The following is a 22466-nucleotide window of genomic DNA, read 5'->3' as shown; positions in this document are numbered from 1 at the left end:
TGTCTATATAATAATAAGTCAAAGAACGTATAATTTGGAAAGTAGACATGGAGTGCCGTTTTTGTATTAAACTATCAGAGAATGTAACTGTTCTGATTTGTATGGAGACGCATAAAAAAGATAGTAACTATGCTTTGTTGTTATTCAAAGTTATCAATAATCAGAGCTTCCTTGATGATCTGTTGCTATGACATAAAGAGAAATTCCTCTTCAAAATGGAAACAAGTCTTTTTGCCTCTAACCATTTTCAGCAACAACTTTGGTGTTGTTTCAGCTACCCTTCTTGTTGCTATAAATGAAATTCGCAGGAGTGCTCGTGCCAAGGGCCTGTCATTTTATCAATATGGTATGTGTCATTATAGCAGTAAGGTATGTGGTTACTTAAAACAGAATCTGTTCACTAGCGTAATGATAGAAACAATTTTCTCTATTTTCCCTTTCCCCTTGCTTTAGTGATCTGTTTTCTATTCTAGTAGCAAATAACATTTCACAGATTAGGTGAAAACCTGTTGTTTTAAGTACTGCTACTTAAATAGTTGGCTGAAGTGTTTGTATTTTTCAGGATAAATGCCCCTTTTAACTTTTCAAACGTTTTTGAGAAGCTTCCATAATTCGGCTTGTTCTGTGTATTTATAAATGCTTTCAGAAGTGTGTGCATTTGCAAAAATTCAGTTTACACCTATATAGTTATGGAAATTTGGAAATTTTTTTAAAGTTGCTGTTGTTAGTCTAGTTTAAGTACTGTGCATAATGTAATAAAGCTAAGCTTTCCAAAGCAATTAACTTTTTTTTATTGTATGTGCAGTTGTGCAGAGTCGTGATCCTAGTACAAATGTGGTGTTACTGGAGGATGCTGCAGCAGTTTTGAGCGTGGCTGTAGCTGCTACCTGTATGGGTCTGACTTCTTTAACAGGTAAAATTCTGCACAGAGGCAAAGCAGGATGTGGATTTACTCTTGTGTGTGATAGGAACACAGTGCGTTTAGTTTCTATGGGTGTCTCTGCTCTTTTTTCTGATGCTTGTACTCTAAGCAGATGGCTCTAACTTCCTTTTGAGCTGTTTTGGCGTACAAACGAAGTTATGTTTTACTAAAAGAATATTTATTGCAGTCACTTATCACTTTGTGCCATGTTGGGATTACATAATTTGGGTTTCCTTAGTAAGTGGTGCACAGCTGCAGAAGGAAGCAGTTCTTTCCTTCCTTTTGATACATAGTGGCACTAGTGTCATCTTCAGTAACAATAGCTGCTCCTGAGCAGTGTGGCAAACCTAACTCATGCAGGTAGGATGGTCTGCATGGCAAGTGTTTCAAAGTGTGTCTTTGCACAGTGAAGTTTTCTAAAGAGGGGTGATGATTTATCCCTTTTGAAGTATTGTCTTTTTAAAACAATAAAGATTGTAATTTTGTTTATTTGTGGCTTCTAATGAGTTAATTGCAAGTTTCATTTTTTTTTTATAAGAGTAATTTTTTTCTTTCATCTCTAGCTTCCTTCATGAACTTAAAAATACAGTACTATTTCTACAAATCTGAATAGGAATGAATAAGTGAAACTTCTATAATAAGTACTGTATTCCAGAAATGTTTAATACTTGCAAATTTTTGAGTTACTGATAAAAGAACACTGACTTTTTTTCTATTACCTATGTTTAGTGCATATAACTTTGGTATAAATTTAACTTTATTCTATACCTTTATTTATTCTATACCTTTATTTATTCTATACCTTTATTTATTCTATACCTTTATTTATTCTATACCTTTATTTATTCTATACCTTTATTTATTCTATACCTTTATTTATTCTATACCTTTATTTATTCTATACCTTTATTTATTCGATATTAATTATTTTATTCTATACCGCCTTTATTTATTCTGCTTTATTATCTATAACTTTATATTTAGTATACCTTTATTTATTTATCTTTTATTCTATACCTTTATTTATTCTATACCTTTATTTATTCTATACCTTTATTTATTCTATACCTTTATTTATTCTATACCTTTATTTATTCTATACCTTTATTTATTCTATACCTTTATTTATTCTATACCTTTATTTATTCTATACCTTTATTTATTCTATACCTTTATTTATTCTATACCTTTATTTATTCTATACCTTTATTTATTCTATACCTTTATTTATTCTATACCTTTATTTATTCTATACCTTTATTTATTCTATACCTTTATTATATAGAAACCCATATAACTGACAAGAGTTTACTCGTGTATTAGTCCTGCGGGAGACAGGAGTGGCCAAGGGACAGGAGGAACTTTAGACTTTATCTTAAGATAGCCTGTTTTCTTTCAGCTTCATCTTGTTCCTCCATGTAGGAAAGGATTGCCACTGAATTAAAAAAAACTCCTCAAAAAATGGACCAACCAACCAACAACCCCCCCCCAAAAATCACAAACCAGAAAGAAAATCAACCAAAAAGCAAAACCCAAAAAAATCTCTCAAAACTCTTTTCAGTGTGAAATTGAAATTCTCTGCTATGTTTTAGAAAAGCTCTGTGAAACTAATTTGACGTATCTTGTTTAGGAAACCCTTATTATGACAGCGTGGGGTCTCTAGGTGTTGGAACTTTATTAGGAACCGTCTCAGCATTTCTAATCTACACTAACACTGAAGCCCTGCTGGGACGATCCATTGAACCTGAACAACTGCAGCGACTCACTGAGTTACTGGAAAGTGATCCTGTAGTAAGGTAAGAATCTTTACAGCTCAATCTCTACTAAAAACAGCAAAAAGCAAGAAAATAGCATTTGGAAAAAATAGTTCAAGCACTTTAAATGAGAGAAATCTGGTGAGATTATTTTTAGTGTGGATTCTTCTGTACTGAGATTTTAGAATCTTTATTATAGCTAACTTCTATTTCTGTGCTAAAACTTTCAGTAAGTGAATACTTGTACCTCTCGGATGTTCCACAACTGAAGTAAGATTGCAGATATGTTCTAACAGCTACATTAATTACAGGAATTGACAATGACTTAGTGAGAAAGCCATCACAAACTTAAAACTCTTTTCAAATGCATGAAATGCAAGCACTTAAATTATACTGTTCTGTTGCTTTTATAGTTTATTAGCACTTAAATATTTAAATTCTGTTAGTTAATATTCAGTGTCTGGAATTCTGTAGCAATCGACAAGTGCTGCAGTAGTATTATGATGTAATAGATTCTGCATTTTAGATGCTTATAAAATTAACTCAGTGCTAATTTTCTTTGCAAGTCTGCAATTTGTAGTAAACTTACAGGTCATTGTAATTCTGAAATCTTGCTTAAAGGCTTTTCAAGGACCTATTTTACCCTTAACCCTACTAACCTTGATTTAGAAGCAAACCCCTTTTTGTTATCTTTTTCGTCTTTATTCAGGAATGTATTACTGTGTAAATCAGCTGAAATATTTTAGTGCTTTTTTTATTTGTAGTAGTTTCTGACCTGTGGAGGAAAAAACCCTAAGCCCATTACTTAATACCAGAATATTTGAAAGAAACTAAGTGCTGCATCATCTCAGTTGCAAGCAAGAGGTCTGGACAACATGCCCTTCATTCCAGAAACTAAACAAGATTCCTATTTGGAATAGAATTGTGTTAGAATTTTCACGTCAGTAACTAAATTATTTTAAAGTATTTGTGGTCGCCCTGAATTAGTCTGAATGGTGACGGATGTGTCAGCGGTGCTGTGTTAGAGTAGGTGAGTTCACACGATTATTCATACATGGTTTCTCTAGTTCTTTTTTCCAAAGTGAGCAGATGGCTTTTGCTTGTCTCAGGCTGAAATAATAAAATTTCTCCTAGGCCAAGCACTATTTTGTATTGTATTCCATTTTGTAGATGGCTCTAACTTTTCAACAGAGCAGACCTAGTTCATCTCCTTCTTGCTTTAGACTTTTTTTTTAAAACAAGTACCTTAATTTTAAAAAAGCATGAATAATAAAAGAAGTGAAGACTTCATGAGAAACTGCATGTTTTTTTCCTGAGGTTAGAAGCTGAAACGTGTTTATGTACTTCTCACACCTTCTGTGTGCACTTTTTCTTCAGTTATCTCTTTCTTAGATCCATTATATTATCAGCTTTGATTTTTTTAGAAAAAGGTTCTTCACCCAGGAGGTAGTTGGGTACTGGAACAGGCTCACCAGGGAAGTGGTCACAGCACCAAGCCTGCCAGCATTCCAGAAACGTTTGGACAACACTGTCAGGCACATGATGTGATGCTTGGGGATGATCCTGTGCAGGGCCAGGAGTTGGACTCAATGATCCTTGTGGGTCCCTTCCAACTTGGTATTTTCTGTGCTTCTGTAAACCATCTCCCAGAGCTCATATGGAAGCTGCACAATTGCCCCTTTCTCTGTGCCATTTGTCACGTGCATTTCCAATCCCTTAAAAGAAGTTGGTTTGTATTATGTTTCATCTATCAGTTTGTTGGACTTTGTAATTTCTACTTTAGGCTTGTGGCTCTTTATTTCTCCTTTCTTTTCATTTTTCTGGGTAATATCTAGTTGTATCCCATATTTAACTCGTGATCCAGAATGGACTTTCAGAGTTGCTCTCAGCTGGAAAATGATTTGATTTTATTTTTGATGTAAAAACATTCCATTTTTAACTCTCATTGACACCTTTGGTGCCTAAATCTTTCTCGTATTCAATTTAACTGAACTGTGGGAGATCAGCTTTTCAGAACTGTGAAATAAAATATGTGATGTTGTATAGACTGTCCCGATTCTGTTTTTATGCATTGTAATCATAGATTCCTAGGCATAAGCTATTCCTAGTGATGGTTTAATCTTTAATTTTACTTCATTGTAACAGCTATTGCATAGGTGTGCTACAGTTGTGGTGGAAAATCTGTCATTCTGTTTTGGAGGAAAAAAAATTACAACTGATTGTTCAAACCCATAACTTGATGTTCTCTGACAAATTTTTCTTCAATGTAAAACTTGCTTTTTTCCCTAGTTGAAATTAATAGTGTCTACTAACTATCCAGTAGCTTCCATAAGGAAGTTTCTAGCTTAAGTTTTAGCATACACATTTGCATTTTTGAATGATTAGTGATTTTTCTCCTCTTGACTCAGTCTTATCTTTCCTGGACAGATTATGTGCAGTAAGGTAGATTTTTTTTCCTTCACATTTGCAAAATGTGCATCATTTCACTGAATTTTATCAGGTTACTGATTAATGAGAATCTCAAATATCACTTGTTATCTTCTTGCTTAGGTCTGATAGGCACTTGATATGTCTTCAATGTTTTTGAATCACATGGCTTCAAATTCTATTCAGTAACCACATCTGTTGTCTTAAATACCCTCTTTGTGATCAGGTAGTTTGATGCCAGCCAGATTACTCCAGTAAATACTGTTTTGATTTGGTATCTTCCCACAGAATAGCTGTGTAAATTTGAATGGAGCTGGAAAGTCTTTATTGCTACAAGTAAGCTGATAGTTTTTTTTAATCTGTTTAAATATTTACTAAGATCTATTTCTTGGTGTCTCTATATTTAGTTCATGCTCTATTTCTTTTTTTAATATGCTTACCTCTCCTCTACCCTGAGTATTACAAGAAGTATTCCATAAAAATTTCCTGTGATTGTTCATCTTAAAATTTCCATCTCCTGTTCTTTTTTGGCTGTTCATTCTAACAGGCTCCTTTCAAGATAACATGCCTTCTGCTTTCTTCCAGCACCTACTGATTTATAAACATTCAGATGAAAAGAAGCATTTCTAGTTGGGAAGAGCAAATTTGCTTAAGGCAAAGGGCATGCTAAAATGTAAAGATTCTGTGAAATTACACAACTTAGCAAAATGAACGAGGAATAAGTTTGGTACTTTGAAGTGAGCTGTGTTGCTGAATCTAAATTTTATGTTAGAATTAAAAACTTGTCAAGAATGCATTTTTTGTTAATAAAACTAAAAGTCTTTGGAATATTTTATACTTGTTTTGCTTTGGGAATGTTAAAGGTAAGAATTTAAAAAATTTGAAACTTTTGTGATTTATATCCCTTATTTTAGTCTCCACTTGTTTTTTTTTTCTGGCCTGGATGGAAAAATGTGGAAACTTACTCTGTAGTGGCAATTTTAAATTCTCTTGGCTTTAAAGATAAACTGAGTTTTTGTCAACCTCATTAGAAAAAAATTGAGTATTTTATTTTATATTTATTTCATTGTTGAAATGCATTACAATGTGTCTTGGTCTTGAGTTTGCTTCTTATCCCTGAAAAATAGAGGAGTTTTTGTTTGCTACCTATATTCACACATCACTGAGTTTATCTAACAAACTGGAACAAAACTGTGCTATAGAAAAAAAGAATTTTTCAAAGAACTAAAATATAAACATATTACAGCTTTCATATTCTAGTATTGATTAGAAACCTTTAGATAAATATACAATTTCAGCATTTACACGCAGCTGTATTTTGGTAAGTCATGATCAGCTGTTCAGTATGATCAAAAATGAGTTCCAAACAAAATATCCATAGCTTTTTCTTATATCAGATGTATCTGAAAATTCTTCAGAAGTTGATGCCTTTACCAAGTGTAGGAAAGCACACTTCTATAATTTCTATGTTTCCTTTCAGTAAATAACAATACATTATTGTTTCTTACCTCAGAATTGGGGGTAGTTAAAGATGGTTATCTAGTGTCATGTATACACATAAAAACTTCCGTGCAGTAGCAAATAAGGTGAACTTAAACTTTTAACATGGAATAGGGAAGTTCTCACATTTTTAATTTTTGTTTGTTTTAAATATACTGTTAATCTAGTTCTAAATCTGTGATGATTCTTGTAGTCTGTCTTTTATTGCAGTGAACCATTTATAGATGTGTTGGTGTTGCAGAAACCTGTGGAAATGATATAACCAGTTAAATATAAATCAGTATTTAATGGTGGTAAAATGAGGATATTTTTTTAAAGACAGTGGCCTTTTAAAAGGATCACTTTTCTATGACAATATTGTCAACATCAGAAGTCAAACTAGCTAGTGGTTTGATTTATGTTATTTTACATTTTCTTTAAAAATTTATATGTTTCAGAGCAATTCATGATGTTAAAGCTACAGACATGGGAATGAGCAAAGTGAGATTCAAGGCAGAAGTAGACTTTGATGGACGTGTTGTTACTCGGTCTTACCTGGAAAAACAGGACATTGAACAGCTGCTACAAGTATGTTTAAAAAATGGTTTTGTAACCCTTGTATTTGATACGTTCCAATTTCAAGTATGTTTAAATGCAAGATTTGCAAGTAGGTGAGAGATATTTCACTTCTTCATTTTGAAGGGTTGCAGATATTCTTACTTTGTGTTAGTGTTTTAAATGTCTGTACATGAAATTGTATAATGTGCTGCTGAAACAGAGCCACTTTTGGGCTGAGCAGGGCCTGGGTAGGAGGGCAGATTTTTTTAATTTATTTTTTGTTAGAAAATACAGACTTGTAAAAAAAAATTTTTGAGAATATAATTATTCCAATAAATTTTTTATTGAATTACAAGATCTATAGTTAAACCTAGAAGCCTGTCACTTGCAAATAAACACTTTTGTTTGCAGAGCCATTTGCATTGGCTGTTGATGATGCAGTGTTAGGCTTTACAGGTCTGGCCATTCAGACTTGGCTTGAATATGGATTGCTTGCATCACATGATTTAGCATTTTTACAATGTTTAACAATTAAACATCTTTAAGTGTCGGTCTGATTTTAGTGTAGTTCAGAGTAGCTTTTCTTATTCCTTCTTTTCAATATAGAAATGCAAAACTGCTCTTAGCTGGATTCTGTATGGCAAGCTATGAAGTATGAAGCAAATAATAATTTATCTAAATTAAAAGGAGTTTTAAGTGAGAAAAATGTTTTGCTTGCTTACCAGTTTTCACTGATACCTTCTGTATATACATTTGCTTGTGAACCTACAAGATTTATTTCTTTGCTGCCCTTTCAAAATGAAATGTAGATGTCAGATGTCTGCATTTTATGTCTGTCTGTTAAACACAACTTAGAAGTTGAGTTTACCTTTAAATTTCACATGGCAATTTTTAAACCATTAGTCAATATACCAGTTTTTAAAACACGTTAATGTCAAAGTAAGAAAGTATGTTTGTATATATAGTGCAATAACTGATCTGTTCATATATTGGATTTCAATTTAATACATTTTTGAGAGGAAGAGCTTTGTACCACCGAGGCACTGCAGGTTTGCTTGGTTGCCAGTTTGCTTGCCCGTTGCTTTGCCGTTGCCATTGTTTAGTAAGCTAGTCTTCTTTTCAAAGGCTTTGTTAGCTTTTGTTCTTTACCTGCTATTCCTTTGGGTGATTGCATACAACCTTCATTAGTTCTTCCAATACTTCTAGTTTGTTGCGAAAGATGTTGTTGATTGTTTCTAGTTTGGCAACTGTTTCTTACACAGGTAATTGTTATTTCATGTAGTAACCTTGTGTCAACTATAAAACCATTGTTGAAGGATAGCCACTTTCGGTAGGACTCAGTCATCCAAAGTCAAAGGCAGACATCGTGCTTGCCTTTTGATCTGTACATTTTCAAATAACTAGCTCATTCAACTAGTATTGCTGTCGACATTACTCTTTCTACAGTTGTGAAATATTTGTTGAAATGCTGTCATTCAGATTATCCTGTTTCTTTTTCTTGTTAGACTTGATGTGATCATAGTCATGGGTTGTTGTGGTTGAGATCTTTTAAACTTGCTTAATTACATTATTCCTCTTCGCTTTTAGAGCAGTGGGGAGGGGAAAAAAATTGGTGTTGTAATTGTATACACAAGAAGAATTAACTACTTAGTAGCTACTGTATCTGTTTGCAATAACATTTATCCTGAACATACTGCAGCTGTATTGCCTGAACTGTGGCTGAGATATTACAGGGTAGATGGCTTCAGGCCAGTTTAGTGTGAGATTTCTAAAGAAAGCTCATGGTTTTAAATTGAAAGATAATAGGTTCAAATTAGATATAAGAAAAAAATTCTTTACTGTGAGGGTGTGAGACAGTGGAACAGCCTGCCCAGAGGAGTTGTGAATGCCTCATCCCTGTATTTAAGGCCAGATTGAATGGGGCCCTGAGTAACTGGTGTAGTGGAAGGTGTTCCTGCTCATGGCAGCAGGGGTGCAACTGGGTGATCTTTCAGGTCCTTCCAACCCAAACTATTGTATGATTCTAAGGCAATATGCAACACCTGCTTTGATGTTGCTGATGTCTATGGTTTTTTGGAGGGTGGGGTATAACTGTCTTCCTTAACTTCATTCCTTTAGTTGCATATGCTGTGGGTCTCCTAGTCTTAGTTCCTGCCAACTATCTTCAAGTTTTTGGCACTATGGAGGAACTGTATTTGCAGCAGCATTTGTAGTAATCCTTTTGGATTTTCAGATGAGTTGATTATGTGATGCCCAGAACAGACAGTGTAATGGAATAGCAAGAATGTATGAAAATGGGGAAAGAATACACAGGGGTACCCCGCTCTGCCTTGCTGTGAGCAATGAATACCCCAGAAACTTCTAGAAAATGAATTAAATTCTCTAAACTTACTTGGAAAGTTAAGGAGGAAATCAATTTAAGATAGAAAAAGGTTTCATATCAAATGCAGGTGTAATGGTAGAGCCAGCTGTTTCCACTGAATAGATGCTGTGTCTTTGAGACATAAGAACAGATGATGTTTTGGAAGGAAATGGCAAAAGCTGAAGTGTTTTGTTTAGGTGTTTCTTTTTTTTTTTCTCTTGAAATATGTCAAGACTGTCTGGAGTGTTATTCCTTTATTTTCTTTCCGTCATCTCAATCTCTTAAATTTAATTTCTTCCTAGGAAATTCAGCAAGTGAAAACCCTTGAAGAATTAGAAGCCTTCATGCTTAAGCATGGTGACAATATCATTGATACACTGGGAGCTGAAGTAGACAGACTTGAAAAGGACCTGAAGGTAAATTTTAACTGAGTAATAGGATGTGCTTATTCTGTGATATATTTTAAACGGTATCACTGCATCTGCTTTTTGGAATTTCATTTGTAGATATGGGAGAGGGAAGGGGTTGGTATTCCTATAGTATTATTAACTAAGTTCTGACCACCAGCAAACCCTTACTTTGCCACTGATCCATTTGTTGTGTATTTTGTTCCATTTTATACCAACATAGAACAATATTTTCATTAAATAGACGTGATTTGTCTATATTATTGTATTCTCATAAAGTCAGATTATTTATAGGCTGTTGCATTCTGTTTTGGCTGCATAAAAACAAATTTCCATTTTTTTTTAATATGGTGCTTAGCATTGTATCAAATATATCTGTGTGATGGGAATGTTACTCAACATCTTTTGCTTTTGTTGAAGCAGTGCAGTGTTTACCTCTTTTACAAGCCTCTCAAATTCCTTATAATTTTTTTTTCATCCTGTAATTTAAATATCCTTTGGATGATGCAACAAAGGATTGTTTCCATTTTAATTGTACAGGTATATTGTGGCTGTCAACCTTTCTGGCATGAATTCAGAACTACAAATATACTGACTGCCAGACAAATAGTCCTGCCATGACTGCCTTTTCTGGCCATGAGACGCTACTCGAGAGCATATCTGTCATTGCTTATTACATTTGATAAATATTCTAGTTTTAGTTTCTGTCCCTGCAGTTGTGCAGTTTAAAAATCAAAATATTATTTTTGAATTTAATTGCACCAGCAGAATCAGTTCTTCATGGTGTTTGAGGAGTAGATCATGACTAATTATTTTATAAATGTTAATAATGTTTTTTTGGTATAGGTAGGGATTTCAGTGATTGTGTTGGTGTTGAATATGCTTTACTCAATATGCTAGTTAGGTTCACATACTGAGTGAGTTCTGAAGTCAGTGACTTTCTCATGGATAATACAATCAATGTAATGATAACATATTTCTACAATATCAGAAAATGCATATTTCTTAATAGAAACAGTATTTTGAAGGTTTATAAATAGCTTTAGTGGTATAGAACAAATTATCTTAGCAATCTTACCCATTATTCAGGAAAGTACCTGTTAAGACAGTGAGATGTGTGTATATGTATATGTGTATATATATATATGTATGTTTATTTGGACAGTTTTATATAAAACGTAACTGCCTTTTTAAAATCAAGAGGTGCTTTGTACTTTTTAAAGCACAAGAACTAACTTAGCCTTGATGTTGAGAAGTATTTGTCAAATAAAAAGATGACTTCAAAAAATGTTTTATAGTATAGGCAATGTTTGTTGAAGCCCTTCCTCATTTTAAAATAGTTCCTATGTTACCCGAAAAGGGGATTTGTTGTCCAGTTGCCAGCATCATACCAGAAATACATTATTAGTAACTACATACAAAAATGTGAATATTTTCAATATTTTTTTTAAATTTTATTTCAGCAACGAAATCCTGATGTTCGTCACGTGGATTTGGAGATACTATAGAGTCAAACAGAAGAAATCTTCAGGTTGCTACTCCTTTGGAAAGAAGTCACGTAAAGGGCTGAAAAGCTTCTGAAATTGCAGTGACCTCAGCACCATACCTCGCTTACTTATGCTGTAGGCTTCCTGGACTGTAAGCACTGCTTCTGTTTCTGGAAGAGTGCTAGACTTGCAGACAAAAATTTCCATGGCAAAATCAGTTTTCAAAAGCTACTTGAGTTAAATTCCACAGGAGAGTCTGTCTGAATATATTTACTGTGATTCAGAACTTAAGACTTGAGATTCAGTTAGGCAAATACAGCTGCCTGAAACTATATAACACACTTAGTTTTCCATTTGTGTCCCTTTGCAGTCAGTTTGCACTTCTTTAGTTTCTTTCAAGATATCATTAAAGGTTCTTGGGAGATATTAAGATTAGCTAGGAGGAGTTTGTTCCAGTGGAACCTGCCAACCTTAAACTATTTCAATTGTGCAATTGTTTCATAGTTTTTCTTTTCTATGAGATAAATTCTTCCAAACGGGCGCTGGCCTTCTCTCAAGTACTGTGACCTGGAAACCTGCTTTTTGCCACCATTACGATTACCAAGATTACCAACTGCACTTCAGAAAAATAAGATTTTTCACCTCAGTGGAGCCAGCTGTATGGGTTTAGCCAGAGTATATTAAGCTACTGTGAAAAATTACTGTGTACGAATTTTGGTGCACTTCCTCTTTTCAGTTTTGTTCTTTTTTTCCCTGCTCTGACACTTGTTTTCTTATTTGTAATTATCTTCAGATGTAATCTGAGGGATATTTATGGTAGCGCTTATTAAAAGTTACCTAGCATTTTTGGCTTTTTATATTTTAATAGGCTCTTTTGCCAGATATGGTCTTTTCTAGAAGGTGCGAGAGATGTAGTTGGAATACACAATAGTAAAAAATGAACTATTTATAATTAAACAAATGAATACATTGTATTCTTAATTTATTTATCTCTAGGTATTATTTGTTATCTGAATTCAAAACCATTTTGTTTTTTAAAAGTTGACCGTACTTGTTTTGGAAAGTAAAGTAATTCTATCAGTGGTCCTCAACAATCCTGAGAGAAGGTCTTAGTTTATAACTTTGAAATATAGATTTTAGCACTGTATATAATTGGCCTCAAGGCTTTCTGCAGTAGGTACCCAAGTTGTACCAGACTCTTTGAGACCCAGTCTTTATTAATAAGGCCATGAGTATTGAGCACAAAGTTGAAATATAAGTGGAATAACTGTATATAAGTAACACTGAGAAAATTTGTTTATGCACTTTAACATAAAATTTGCTCATGGGTGAAAGGTAGTAATAAGACCATCCTAGTAACTCAGTTGCTGAATAATGACTGACTTGCTGACAGAAGAAATGTTGATATGAAACAGAAGTCTTCAAAAATCAATTTAAAATTAAATTGTAAGCATTGCAGCAAATAATTTTGGAGACCAATATGTCCAGATTTGACTAAAAGTTTTTTAGAATTTTTTTTTCATACTAAGTGTCACTTAGTGAATTATGAGAATTTAAAATAGCATGCCTTTTTGGCAACTGCAGAGCATTTTGCATGCTGGTCATTTTAAGTAGAAAAACATTCCAGAGTTAAGTTACTCTTCAGTACCTTTGTCCATAATCCCTATTCGCTGGTGGCTTCTTTATAGTATAATACCTTACTATGGCTAATTCAAAAAAAAGCTTGCTTTATCTGGTTTTCTCCTTTTGTAGAACTAGTTAGTATATTTAAGCCTGATGATTTGAAATGCAGTTTAAAGGTAATTTGGAAGTCTCCCGTATCAAATATTAAGGCATATTTTAGCACCTTATAAATAATTTACCTTCTCACCTTGCCATGTAAAATTCATCTCATCTCAGTATGCACTCTGCTGGTATTAGTCTTATTCATGAAGAGCACTGGAATCTGGTAACGCATACCCTGTTTTCTTTTCCCTAGAATCTTTATATAGATTTTGAATTTGAATAAAGATGTTAGTAAGCCAGTCATTCCAGAAATCTTAAAAACCTGAAGAGAAGTAAAACTGGGAAAACATTCTTCCTGTGGAGGTTAGTGAAGACAGCCAGTGTGATCGAAGTGGTTTGTGTGCTGGAGTTACTGATGAATGAGTAGTGCCAGTAAGCACTTTGCAGGGTAGAAGTTTCCCTGCAAGGTTAGTAAATGTTATCTCAATAGCAAAGGGTTCCCATATTGTTTTCAAGAAAAGACGTGAGTTTATATTCTTACAGGACATCTGCTCCAAGAGCCTATAAAAATGGTTTTTTTATTCATCAGAGATGTAATTCATCTGAATTCTGATCCTGATTTCCTTATTTGAATCAGAAGAATACTCATCCACATGCCTTTTGTTTGTATTCCAAGATAGAATTCACTTCCTTGTTTCCCAGTTACATTATTAATTATAGCAACACAGTATGTTAAATTTAAGAAGCCAGAACTTGAATGTTTTTAGGTATATTACAGTCAAGCAGTTTAAGGACCCAGTTCCATTTTTAAAGTGCCCTGGATGGTGATGTAGCACAAAAGGGCATGCAGACTGGTTTCAGCAGTACCCTGTAAGTTTACATGTCATGCAGGATGGAAAATACTGATTCATGGAGCCTGTCAGGTTGGAAAGGAAAAGTAATTCCAAGCTGTTACATTTTAATTTTTATGTTAGAATTTGCAGATTGCTTTTAACACATTTGATATTTTTACTGCTTTTTTCGTTAACTGTGTTTATAGTAAAAAACTTGAGGTGATGTGGGTCCAGGACTTAGTTTACTTTTGTTTTAATGTTTTTTGGGGAAAATTATTAGCAAATACATTTACATTATAGAATCCTCAGAATTAAAGAAAACTTAAAAAGTATGGAGGAGTGAATTTTTTCTTTATCACAAATGCAATTGCATGATGATCCTTTTTGGTTGATTTTAAAGAAAAGGAGTAGGGATTTACCTACCAATGAAGTTATATTCTAGGATTTTTTCAATTAAAGTGTGGTGTTTTAAAATAATTTATTTTTGTAGACTGGCCTTGCAGGTTCTGTTTTTTCAAATTGTGTTCAAAATAATACTGCCCTCTCTGCTTTGTGGAAGATTGCTTACATGCTGTGCAGTGTCTCATAATTCTCTAAAACTTGCAATGTGTGAAAAAAATTGTATTTGTGTTCCAATATACTGAATGATGTTATGTATTTTAAGTCCAGGTTGGCTGGATGCTAATAATATGTTTTTCTGTAGAATTTTTTTTCTGTAAGAGATAAAATTTTGAAGTGATTATCTTTCTCCCAAGAATGAATTTCAAGTCTAAATTTCTCCTTTATACACTGGAATTCAGTATTTGATGTGGTCTCCCTCTCCCCCTCCACTTTCTAAAGCATTTATTAAGGGTTTGGTAGCAGTAAATATTCCAGTGGAGTACTGTATTTCAGGGACTGTTTGCCGTTTTGTATGCTGGTCTAGAAGTAGTGGGTGTTTAGGGAACAGGAGAACATATAAGGACAAATTTGCATCCTTCACCTTCTGTGACTCAGTTTTGGACTGAAGGTTTTTAGGCTCTGTTTTTTTCCTTCCCTGAATTCCCACACAGCTTTTATTGCTTTCTTTAAATGACTCTTACTTTTAGAGGAGCAAGCCATTATGAACATCTTATGTTTTTAACAGCAGGGCTAAATTCTACTCTTAGTGTCTGGATTTTGTACTGTACTTCTTGTTCATTCATAGTTGACAATAATGATTGCTGTTTTAAAAGCTACAAACCATATTAGCCAAAACTGAGTTTTCTGATTCATGGTAGGTGCAGGTTTCTTAGTTATGTCTGCAGACTCAGTTTTTATTGAGAGATTTTTACTGCCCCCTCTTTGATAAGGGAGAGCACAGGGTAGATTTTTAGGCATGTTTTGTCTAGATTGTACACTAATTGCAGTTCTATGGTCTCTCTTTTATCATTTCAGCTGATTTTTCTGTAACAAAGAAAAAAATATACATTATAGAAGTAACTCTAATAATGATGAGTGCATCAAATACAGGCATCATGCAAGAGTTTTTAGGCCTTTATTGAAAATGTGGTAATTTTTGAAAAATCTCAATGAAGTAATCCTTTTTCTAAAGTTGATTTAGATATTTTCCTTGTAGAAGAAACCAGAGAAGCATATTGTTTAAGATTTGAAAGCAAAGTGTTTCCTCTTACAGTCATATGTTCTTAAGGTATTTTGTCTTGGTAGAACAATTGATAAGTATTGACTCTCATACAAAACCTTCGCTTCTGCACATTCCTTAAGGCTTACAGAAGTGAATATAAAATGACAGTGTTAATTTTTCTTCTAGCTTAAGTATTGTGCTGCCTCTGTTCTTATTGCTAGTGAAATAGAGGGTACCACTAACATCTTCCTTGGAGTTTACCTGTGTAATGTAAATGAGAAGTTGAGATGTACCAAAAAGATTTTTTTTTTATAGAGGGATTGTGCAGCTTAAGTAATTTTTCCTTTCTTGTTAGTGACATACAAATAAGTAAGATCAAAAGTAGGCTAATCTTTATTACATAAAAAAAAAAAAAAGAATCCAAGCTTTAAAACACAATAGTCAGATTTTTGAAATGCATGTCCTTTGAGGAAAATAAAATGTGCCAGGAGCTCTAAGTGATTATATGGACTATAGAAACTGCAGTCAGTCAGACTTTGCTGAAGCAAAACAAAATAAACTAAAAGTGTGTGGTAAAAAGAAAAGAATATAAGGAAGGAAAAAGACCTAAGATGTTGAGCACTTGGGAAAAGGAAAGGATGAACACAATCTAAAAAACTTGTCCAGAAATGAGAAATTATGATTGGAGAAGAAAGGAACAGTAAGAAATTAATATTTTATTACAATGCATAAAACTAGGTAGTGTGACATTCTCTTTCTTTTAGCAATATTCCAGTGGTTGGATAATTGCTTCTTCTCACCCCCAGCAAAAACTCATCTTTTTTTTTCCTGTACTGAAAATCAGTGCCTCTGTTTAACTGTGTCCTAATATGGTGTTCAGCCTTGCAGGTACAAATCTATTTGTCCTCTGAAAACTTAGTTTTACTGCTAAGGGTGATGTTGTAATCTCAGTCTGAAGCTTTGTTGGTGAGGTATGTGTTTGGTGAGTGGAGGGTGAATAATGTTAATTGTGGAAATGGGAGCTGGAGTGAATTAAAGAGAAAATGAATCAATTCTTTTAGACAGAAAATGATTGAACCATACTGAACATGTTATGGAAAAAAAGGTGCTCTGTTCTAATGTCTACGGAATTCTTGTAGTGGACTGTAATCACTGGTGAATATGTTAGTCCGTATTTTTCAAGTTGCTTAAATATCTGTGGATAAGCAAGATTTTTAATTAAATAACATTATGAAAAGAAGCTAAAACATTTAAAATATAATGTGAAAATGATGTATGTTTTTTAAATACCACAGACAAATACTATAGCAGATTATTATAGGTAGGTGGAAAATATTCTATATTACATGAAGTACTTGTGGACATTTTTTTTTCTCTGTGTAAGTTAAAGCCACCAATTAAAATAAAGAGTCTTAGTTACTTTTTAAAAGTATTATACTGACAGTAAGCCCAGTCAAATTTTTGTATAGCCAACATTCAAAGTGCTGTTATGGGAAGAAAGTGTCTGTTAAAATAGTGGAATACAGGTCCACACTCTAGCATAAGTTTGATTTTTGTAATCTAAATTTAGAGTAAATTTAAAACTTTCGAGGTTGTGATCAGCTGCTTCAAATCTGAAGTCAGAAGAAAAGCACTGCAATGATGTATATATGATGTAATATAAAGGGGATTTTGTAAGTTTCTCTTCAAATTAAATATGCTGAAGGACTAAGTGAGAAGCATTTGAAAAATGCCTAAAGCATTTGGAAAGCATTTTGGCTATTGCCAAAATTATATTAAATTTGAAACTGAACAGTGAGGATTGTCACTGGTGGTAGAACTTTCAAAAGGCAATGTCAAAGTTGAAATCTGTTTTTCCATGCAGCCTCTTAATCAAATTCATCACTCTCCCTCATGTCCCCCCCCCGCCCCCCAGTCGTCCTTCTTGCTTTTTGGTGTATTGGCTTTTTCATTCTGTGTCTTGGTTACTCCATATTAGTATGGGGAAGTCATTTTGATTTGTGAGGTGTAGACATTTAAATACTTATCTGCATATGTTCTTTGTTTTGTAATTACACTTGAATTCGGTACATTCTGTATCATGTCTGGAACTTGTAATTATTCAGTAAAATGTTACATAGCCAGTAAAGGTTGCATTCTGTTAATTTAAGCAATTTTATATATATTATAAAGGTAAGCACTAACAATGGCTTTAGGCAGCTGATGATTTGTTAAGTTTCTGAATTCAAAATGCATACAACTTTTATGGATGCAAAACAAAGGTTATATCCATCTATTTGTACTAGTTATTCAGTCTGCCTTTGTGATGCTGACAGTGCACACACTGTTAAATAGCACGCAGTTGGTGAGGGAGCAATATGCCCAGTTAGCCAAGCTCTGTTTATTAATACTCTGTACTTTATGGCAACTCTGCCTTTCATCCTATTCACCCCCATCTTCAAGAGAGTGCAGTTTCTTCCCCGTTACGGAGAAAGCTCTTTCTGCCTGGCTCAGAGGCCCCACTGGCACTGTGTCTTGTTTGGACTACCTGTCCTGATCCAGACGTAAGGATGACATGAAGAAAGTTAGTAATACAGATGGGTTGCACGTCTCTGTATAGTCAAGGGCATGGGGAAAATTCCTTGAAGAGGTTGGTTTTATGTATTAGATTCATATAGTAACTGTAGTTTCACAATCCCAGCAAAGCTGTCCAAGCCTCTTAAGAAAAAGCTTGAAATCAGTCAGCTTAGAAGGGATTTAACATATTCTCTGATTCATTAAAGTGCTGCTTTTTATCACTAATACTGATAAAACCAGTGATTTATCCAGTTATGGAAAGAACTACTTGTAATTGGGCTAAAAAATCTGTATGTGGTTGGAAAGAAGAGTCAAAAATGCCAGAAGCCTGGGTGATGAAGTAGAGAAGCTTGAAAAATTTGGGAGTTTTTGTCTGTATGGTATCAGATACCAGAAGTAAGGTGGTCAAGCAACATATTGCAGGAAAGATTTTGGCTATGCAGCATAATGTCCTGATTGCTAAAGATGTCTCATTTCATAGTTAAGAGACTCCCTTTTTCAAGGAATGTTTGTCGTTTTGTTTTGTTTGTTTGTTTTCCTAATGAACCAAGATTTGCTTGAGCAGAGACAGGAGAGACTTCAGGGCCTTGTCTTTTGTCTATTTGATGTCAAGTCCAAATACTGGACTGTCTTTTGGGCTGTCTGAATAACCAGGCAAGTGGTATCAGCCACTTTGAAAGAGGAAGAGAGCTCTGTGTTTTCACATGATGTAACTTGGAATCCTCAAAATGCTTTATTTACCATTTGTGGTATTTGTTGAAAGGTCATTCTTAAATAATCATGTTAAGTTGTGGGTAATAGGTTGAAATGGGACCTTGCAGTTGGCTGGTTGGAGGTGATCTTAACAGTGCTGTTCGAGAATGAATTTTGTCTATCTTTCCTAGTATTTTATGAGGGACTTTATTAAAATATCATGAAAAGTAAACCTTCCTTTACTGTTTCAGTTAAACTTTTTTTGAAAACCTTAGGAAAAGGGACATAATTTCTGCCTTCACAGAAGTTGTGACAGCTTGGCTTTGAGTAAATAACCTATATTGATTTACCCAAGCTCTGTTGTGAATTTTTTTTTTTTTAATTTAGACTCCTTCAGTTCTGTTACTGAATTGAGACATAATAGGATCTTTTCTAGGTTCTCCTTCCTTCAAACGAGGTGGCTTAAATGTTATTCAGTGTCTAGTTTAAACATATACTCAATGTTTTAGAGAAATATTATTTTTTTCACCCAAAATACTGATTGAACAGCAGTTTACTGCTGAAATAAATTAGGCCATTCTGGATAACACAAACCATTAAGTTTAGGGTCAAAATGTTGGTTGTTTTTTTTTCCAAGGCAGTCATAAAGAAAACCCATCTTGCATTTGATGCACATACCAATACATTCATATACCAACCTGTGTCTTTGCATGTTTTAATTGTACGTAGGTATCTTTGGCTGTAGATTTGTACCTCACTGATCATACTTCTCATGAAAGAGAACCGAGATCTCAGCAAAAATGAAAATTAAATACTGTGGAAGAAGATCCTAATGAATTTGGACAATTTGGAAACTTTGATGAAAGACATTTCAGTAAGGCTGTGGCTTTAACCCATTCTGCTCCTTCCCCTTTATGCCTTGCAATGATTTCCTTGGTTCTGACCTCTGCTGTAGAACTTCAGTCTCCAGGTAGTTCAAAACAAGGGGTTTGGGTGGAGAAGACTAATTCCAAAATCTGTGTTCCAGGAGCTCCATCTGCTAGGTGGGCAGTTGGATGCTTCTGATCATCGAGGGAGAAGCACAGTGATGCTCTATCTAGCATTTGGTGGGTTTACAAATGTGCCAAGGTTAACTTTTTTTCTTGGAAACTAGTCTCACCCTGGAATAGTCTTTGTGATGCTGTGGGTCGGAAAGGTACCCTGGGTGTTTCCTTCACATTCCTTTTGTCAAGAGACTGTATTGGAACTGCTTACTCCTCTGCTTCTCATTTTGGATTATCATTTAGAAAATGAAAAAAAAAAAATCTTGCTTCTATCAGTTCAGTAAGTAGTTCAGTTGTTGGCTCTTTCAGGTTCATATCCTTTTGCAAGACTTCAGTTTTTCACTCACACTACTAGGCATTTTTGAAAGGTTTAATTAGACTTTTTCAACTGTACTATTGACCCTGTTCCTAAATGGGAACTAAATTTAATATTAACTTTTCTAATGGGAAACTACTTTGAGTCATTAGCAAACCTGTTTCTTTCCATTTTCCTACAAAGACAGCCTAAGTTGAGGCAATTATATCTGTCAGATGAGTGGGAAAGTTTAAAGCATTTTTAAGGACAAAAGGGTTTTTTAGATTTTTCCCAACATTGTTGTGTAAGTTCATGTCAGAATTTTTTTTCCCTTGACTCAGGTAATTAATCTACTGGTGTAGCTTTTTTTTTTCTCCTTTAACACCATTAAATTTGCAGTAGAAGCTGCTTTTTTCTTCAGACGTTGAAGAGTCTGTGTAGAAGGGTTTTTGTTTTCACGGAGCAAGGTCATATACAGAGATCTGCTCAGTAATCCAAGGGACTGTGCTGCTAGGAAATAACCAAGGCAGAGCTTCTGCTTTAAATAGGCCCCACTAAAGGAGTGGTCATCATATCAGTGATATTGGTTTGCACTATCAATACCTTAAGATTCATATGATTGTCACCTGGAGCTTTCTTCCCGCTGAAGCACTTGGGAACCATTTGTAGTTACCCATGGTGCAGATGAACATAAGTAAGAGTCAGGTGTAAGGAAAGATGAGTTCTTTCTTCTCTGTTCTCTTTGAGATGCCATCTATGTGCATGTTTCCAAATAGAAGCTAAAGTTTGCAAGTCAGCACTCATCATGTATTGTCCATGCTGCATGAGCTAATTGATCACAAAGCTGTGATAAGAGAACATTGTGAAGGCAGTGTCTCAAGAACTCAGATGTTAGAAGACAGCAAAATAAATGCTGCTGTGCAAATGTATCTCAGTTTCCTTGTGTTTGGGGGTACCTATGTCTGCTCTACTCTGCTGCTGTTGGCCAGCACCCCAGCCTCCTGTTTGAGGATGCTGCTCCTTCATCAGTTATTTGGTATTTGTTTTATCCTCATTTGATCTGGCCTTGTTTTATGTACTGTGTGCACTCAAACTACTCTGCACGCTTGTTGCTGTCTTCCAGGGCTTTTCTGTTGTGCTTAGCACTGTAGCTCTGGTTCTTCAGTAGCATTGATCTTCACAAAACCCCTATGAAAGAAGAGGTAGAACTATCTCAGTTCCTGAGCGCAGCAGGCTGAGGTTGAAACATGCTGCCTCCTGCTGTGTTCCTTTGGGACTGATGTTTCAGTCTCCTCACTGTGATGGAAGCACTTCATATTCTGACACTCAGTCCACTGGCTTCAGTCAGTGCCTCAGTAGAGGGAAGGAGGCAGAGAAAGCATCCATTCCTGCCTATCTGAACTCCTCAGGGCAAGACTTTTGCAATGTGAGTAGTCTTATTAAAATAAGATTACAAAGACTTTTATAATCTCAGCTTGCATGTGAGCCTGTTCTAAACAAATAAGGTAAAAACTAAATTCCTTCATATGCGTGACATTCAATGACTGCCTTGGACCTTAAAGGTTCTCTTTGGGAACATCTTAGTGCTTCAGCAAAGACATAACTGCCAGCAGATGGGCTGTGCTTCTGAGGGGACCAGCACTGTGGCAGAGCAGGAGCACAGTTTAACTTTGCCTTACCAGTATGTTTAACGGGTATTTAGTGGAAGAATGATAAAATGTGACATTACTGAATTGCAGCCCCCATCTGTACTGCCTGTTCCCCTTCAGTTATTTCCCATCCCTGCTTTTCTGCCATCCCAGGTACCTCTTCCTTACCGCTTCTCTCTGCCTGCCCAGCCTCACATACTGACTCTCATGGTTATCACCTTCTTACAGGCTCTGCTGTTAGACAAAATCTCTTTTTTAAAACTTCACAAACCCAGCTGCTGCCTCTGGTTCCTTACCTATATGCTCTCCTTCCCTGCCAGCTTTCTATGCTACCTGTACTGCCCCTTCACCCTGTTGGTTTCCCCACAACCCATTACTGTTCAGTCCTGCCTCTGGAACCACCCTCTGATGTTTCCAGCCATTGCCCAAGAGTCTGGGAAACCAGAGCTTTTCAAAGATAAGTTAATTTTTTTTCCCAGAAGGGTTAATACAGGGTTTTTTTGCCTAAGCTTCTCAGAATCACTTGAAATGATTTTGGTGAGTTTCACTAATAACTGTTTTCACTAATTTCACAAACAAAAAAAAAATACAGCAGGCTGTATAAAATACCTGCTCAATCCCAGTTAATTTTGCAAGCATTACACAGCACTGAAAAGTGTTGCTTTATTATGGC

The 22466-nt window shown here is 34.8% G+C and overlaps 1 protein-coding gene across 2 annotated transcripts in view; it reads left to right on the top strand.

The window, feature by feature from the left end:
* SLC30A9 (solute carrier family 30 member 9) overlaps positions 1 to 21073 on the top strand; it is a 40857-nt gene extending 19784 nt beyond the window's left edge. For both annotated transcript variants that reach the window (XM_027731600.2, XM_027731601.2), the window contains exons 13-18: positions 275 to 346; positions 806 to 913; positions 2553 to 2718; positions 7041 to 7170; positions 9805 to 9918; positions 11373 to 21073. In XM_027731600.2, coding sequence (XP_027587401.1) covers positions 275 to 346; positions 806 to 913; positions 2553 to 2718; positions 7041 to 7170; positions 9805 to 9918; positions 11373 to 11417 — 635 coding nt within the window. In that variant the 3' untranslated portion in view covers positions 11418 to 21073. The remainder of the gene's footprint in view (positions 1 to 274; positions 347 to 805; positions 914 to 2552; positions 2719 to 7040; positions 7171 to 9804; positions 9919 to 11372) is intronic.
* The last annotated feature ends 1393 nt before the right edge of the window (positions 21074 to 22466 follow it).

Source organism: Pipra filicauda, unplaced genomic scaffold (assembly GCF_003945595.2).
Source record: "Pipra filicauda isolate LSUMZ 115617 unplaced genomic scaffold, ASM394559v2 scaffold38_size3968069_pilon, whole genome shotgun sequence".
NCBI classification, from domain to species: Eukaryota; Metazoa; Chordata; class Aves; order Passeriformes; family Pipridae; genus Pipra; species Pipra filicauda.
The sequence above is the reverse complement of the archived record's forward strand: the minus strand, read 5'-3'. Positions and strand labels throughout refer to the sequence as shown.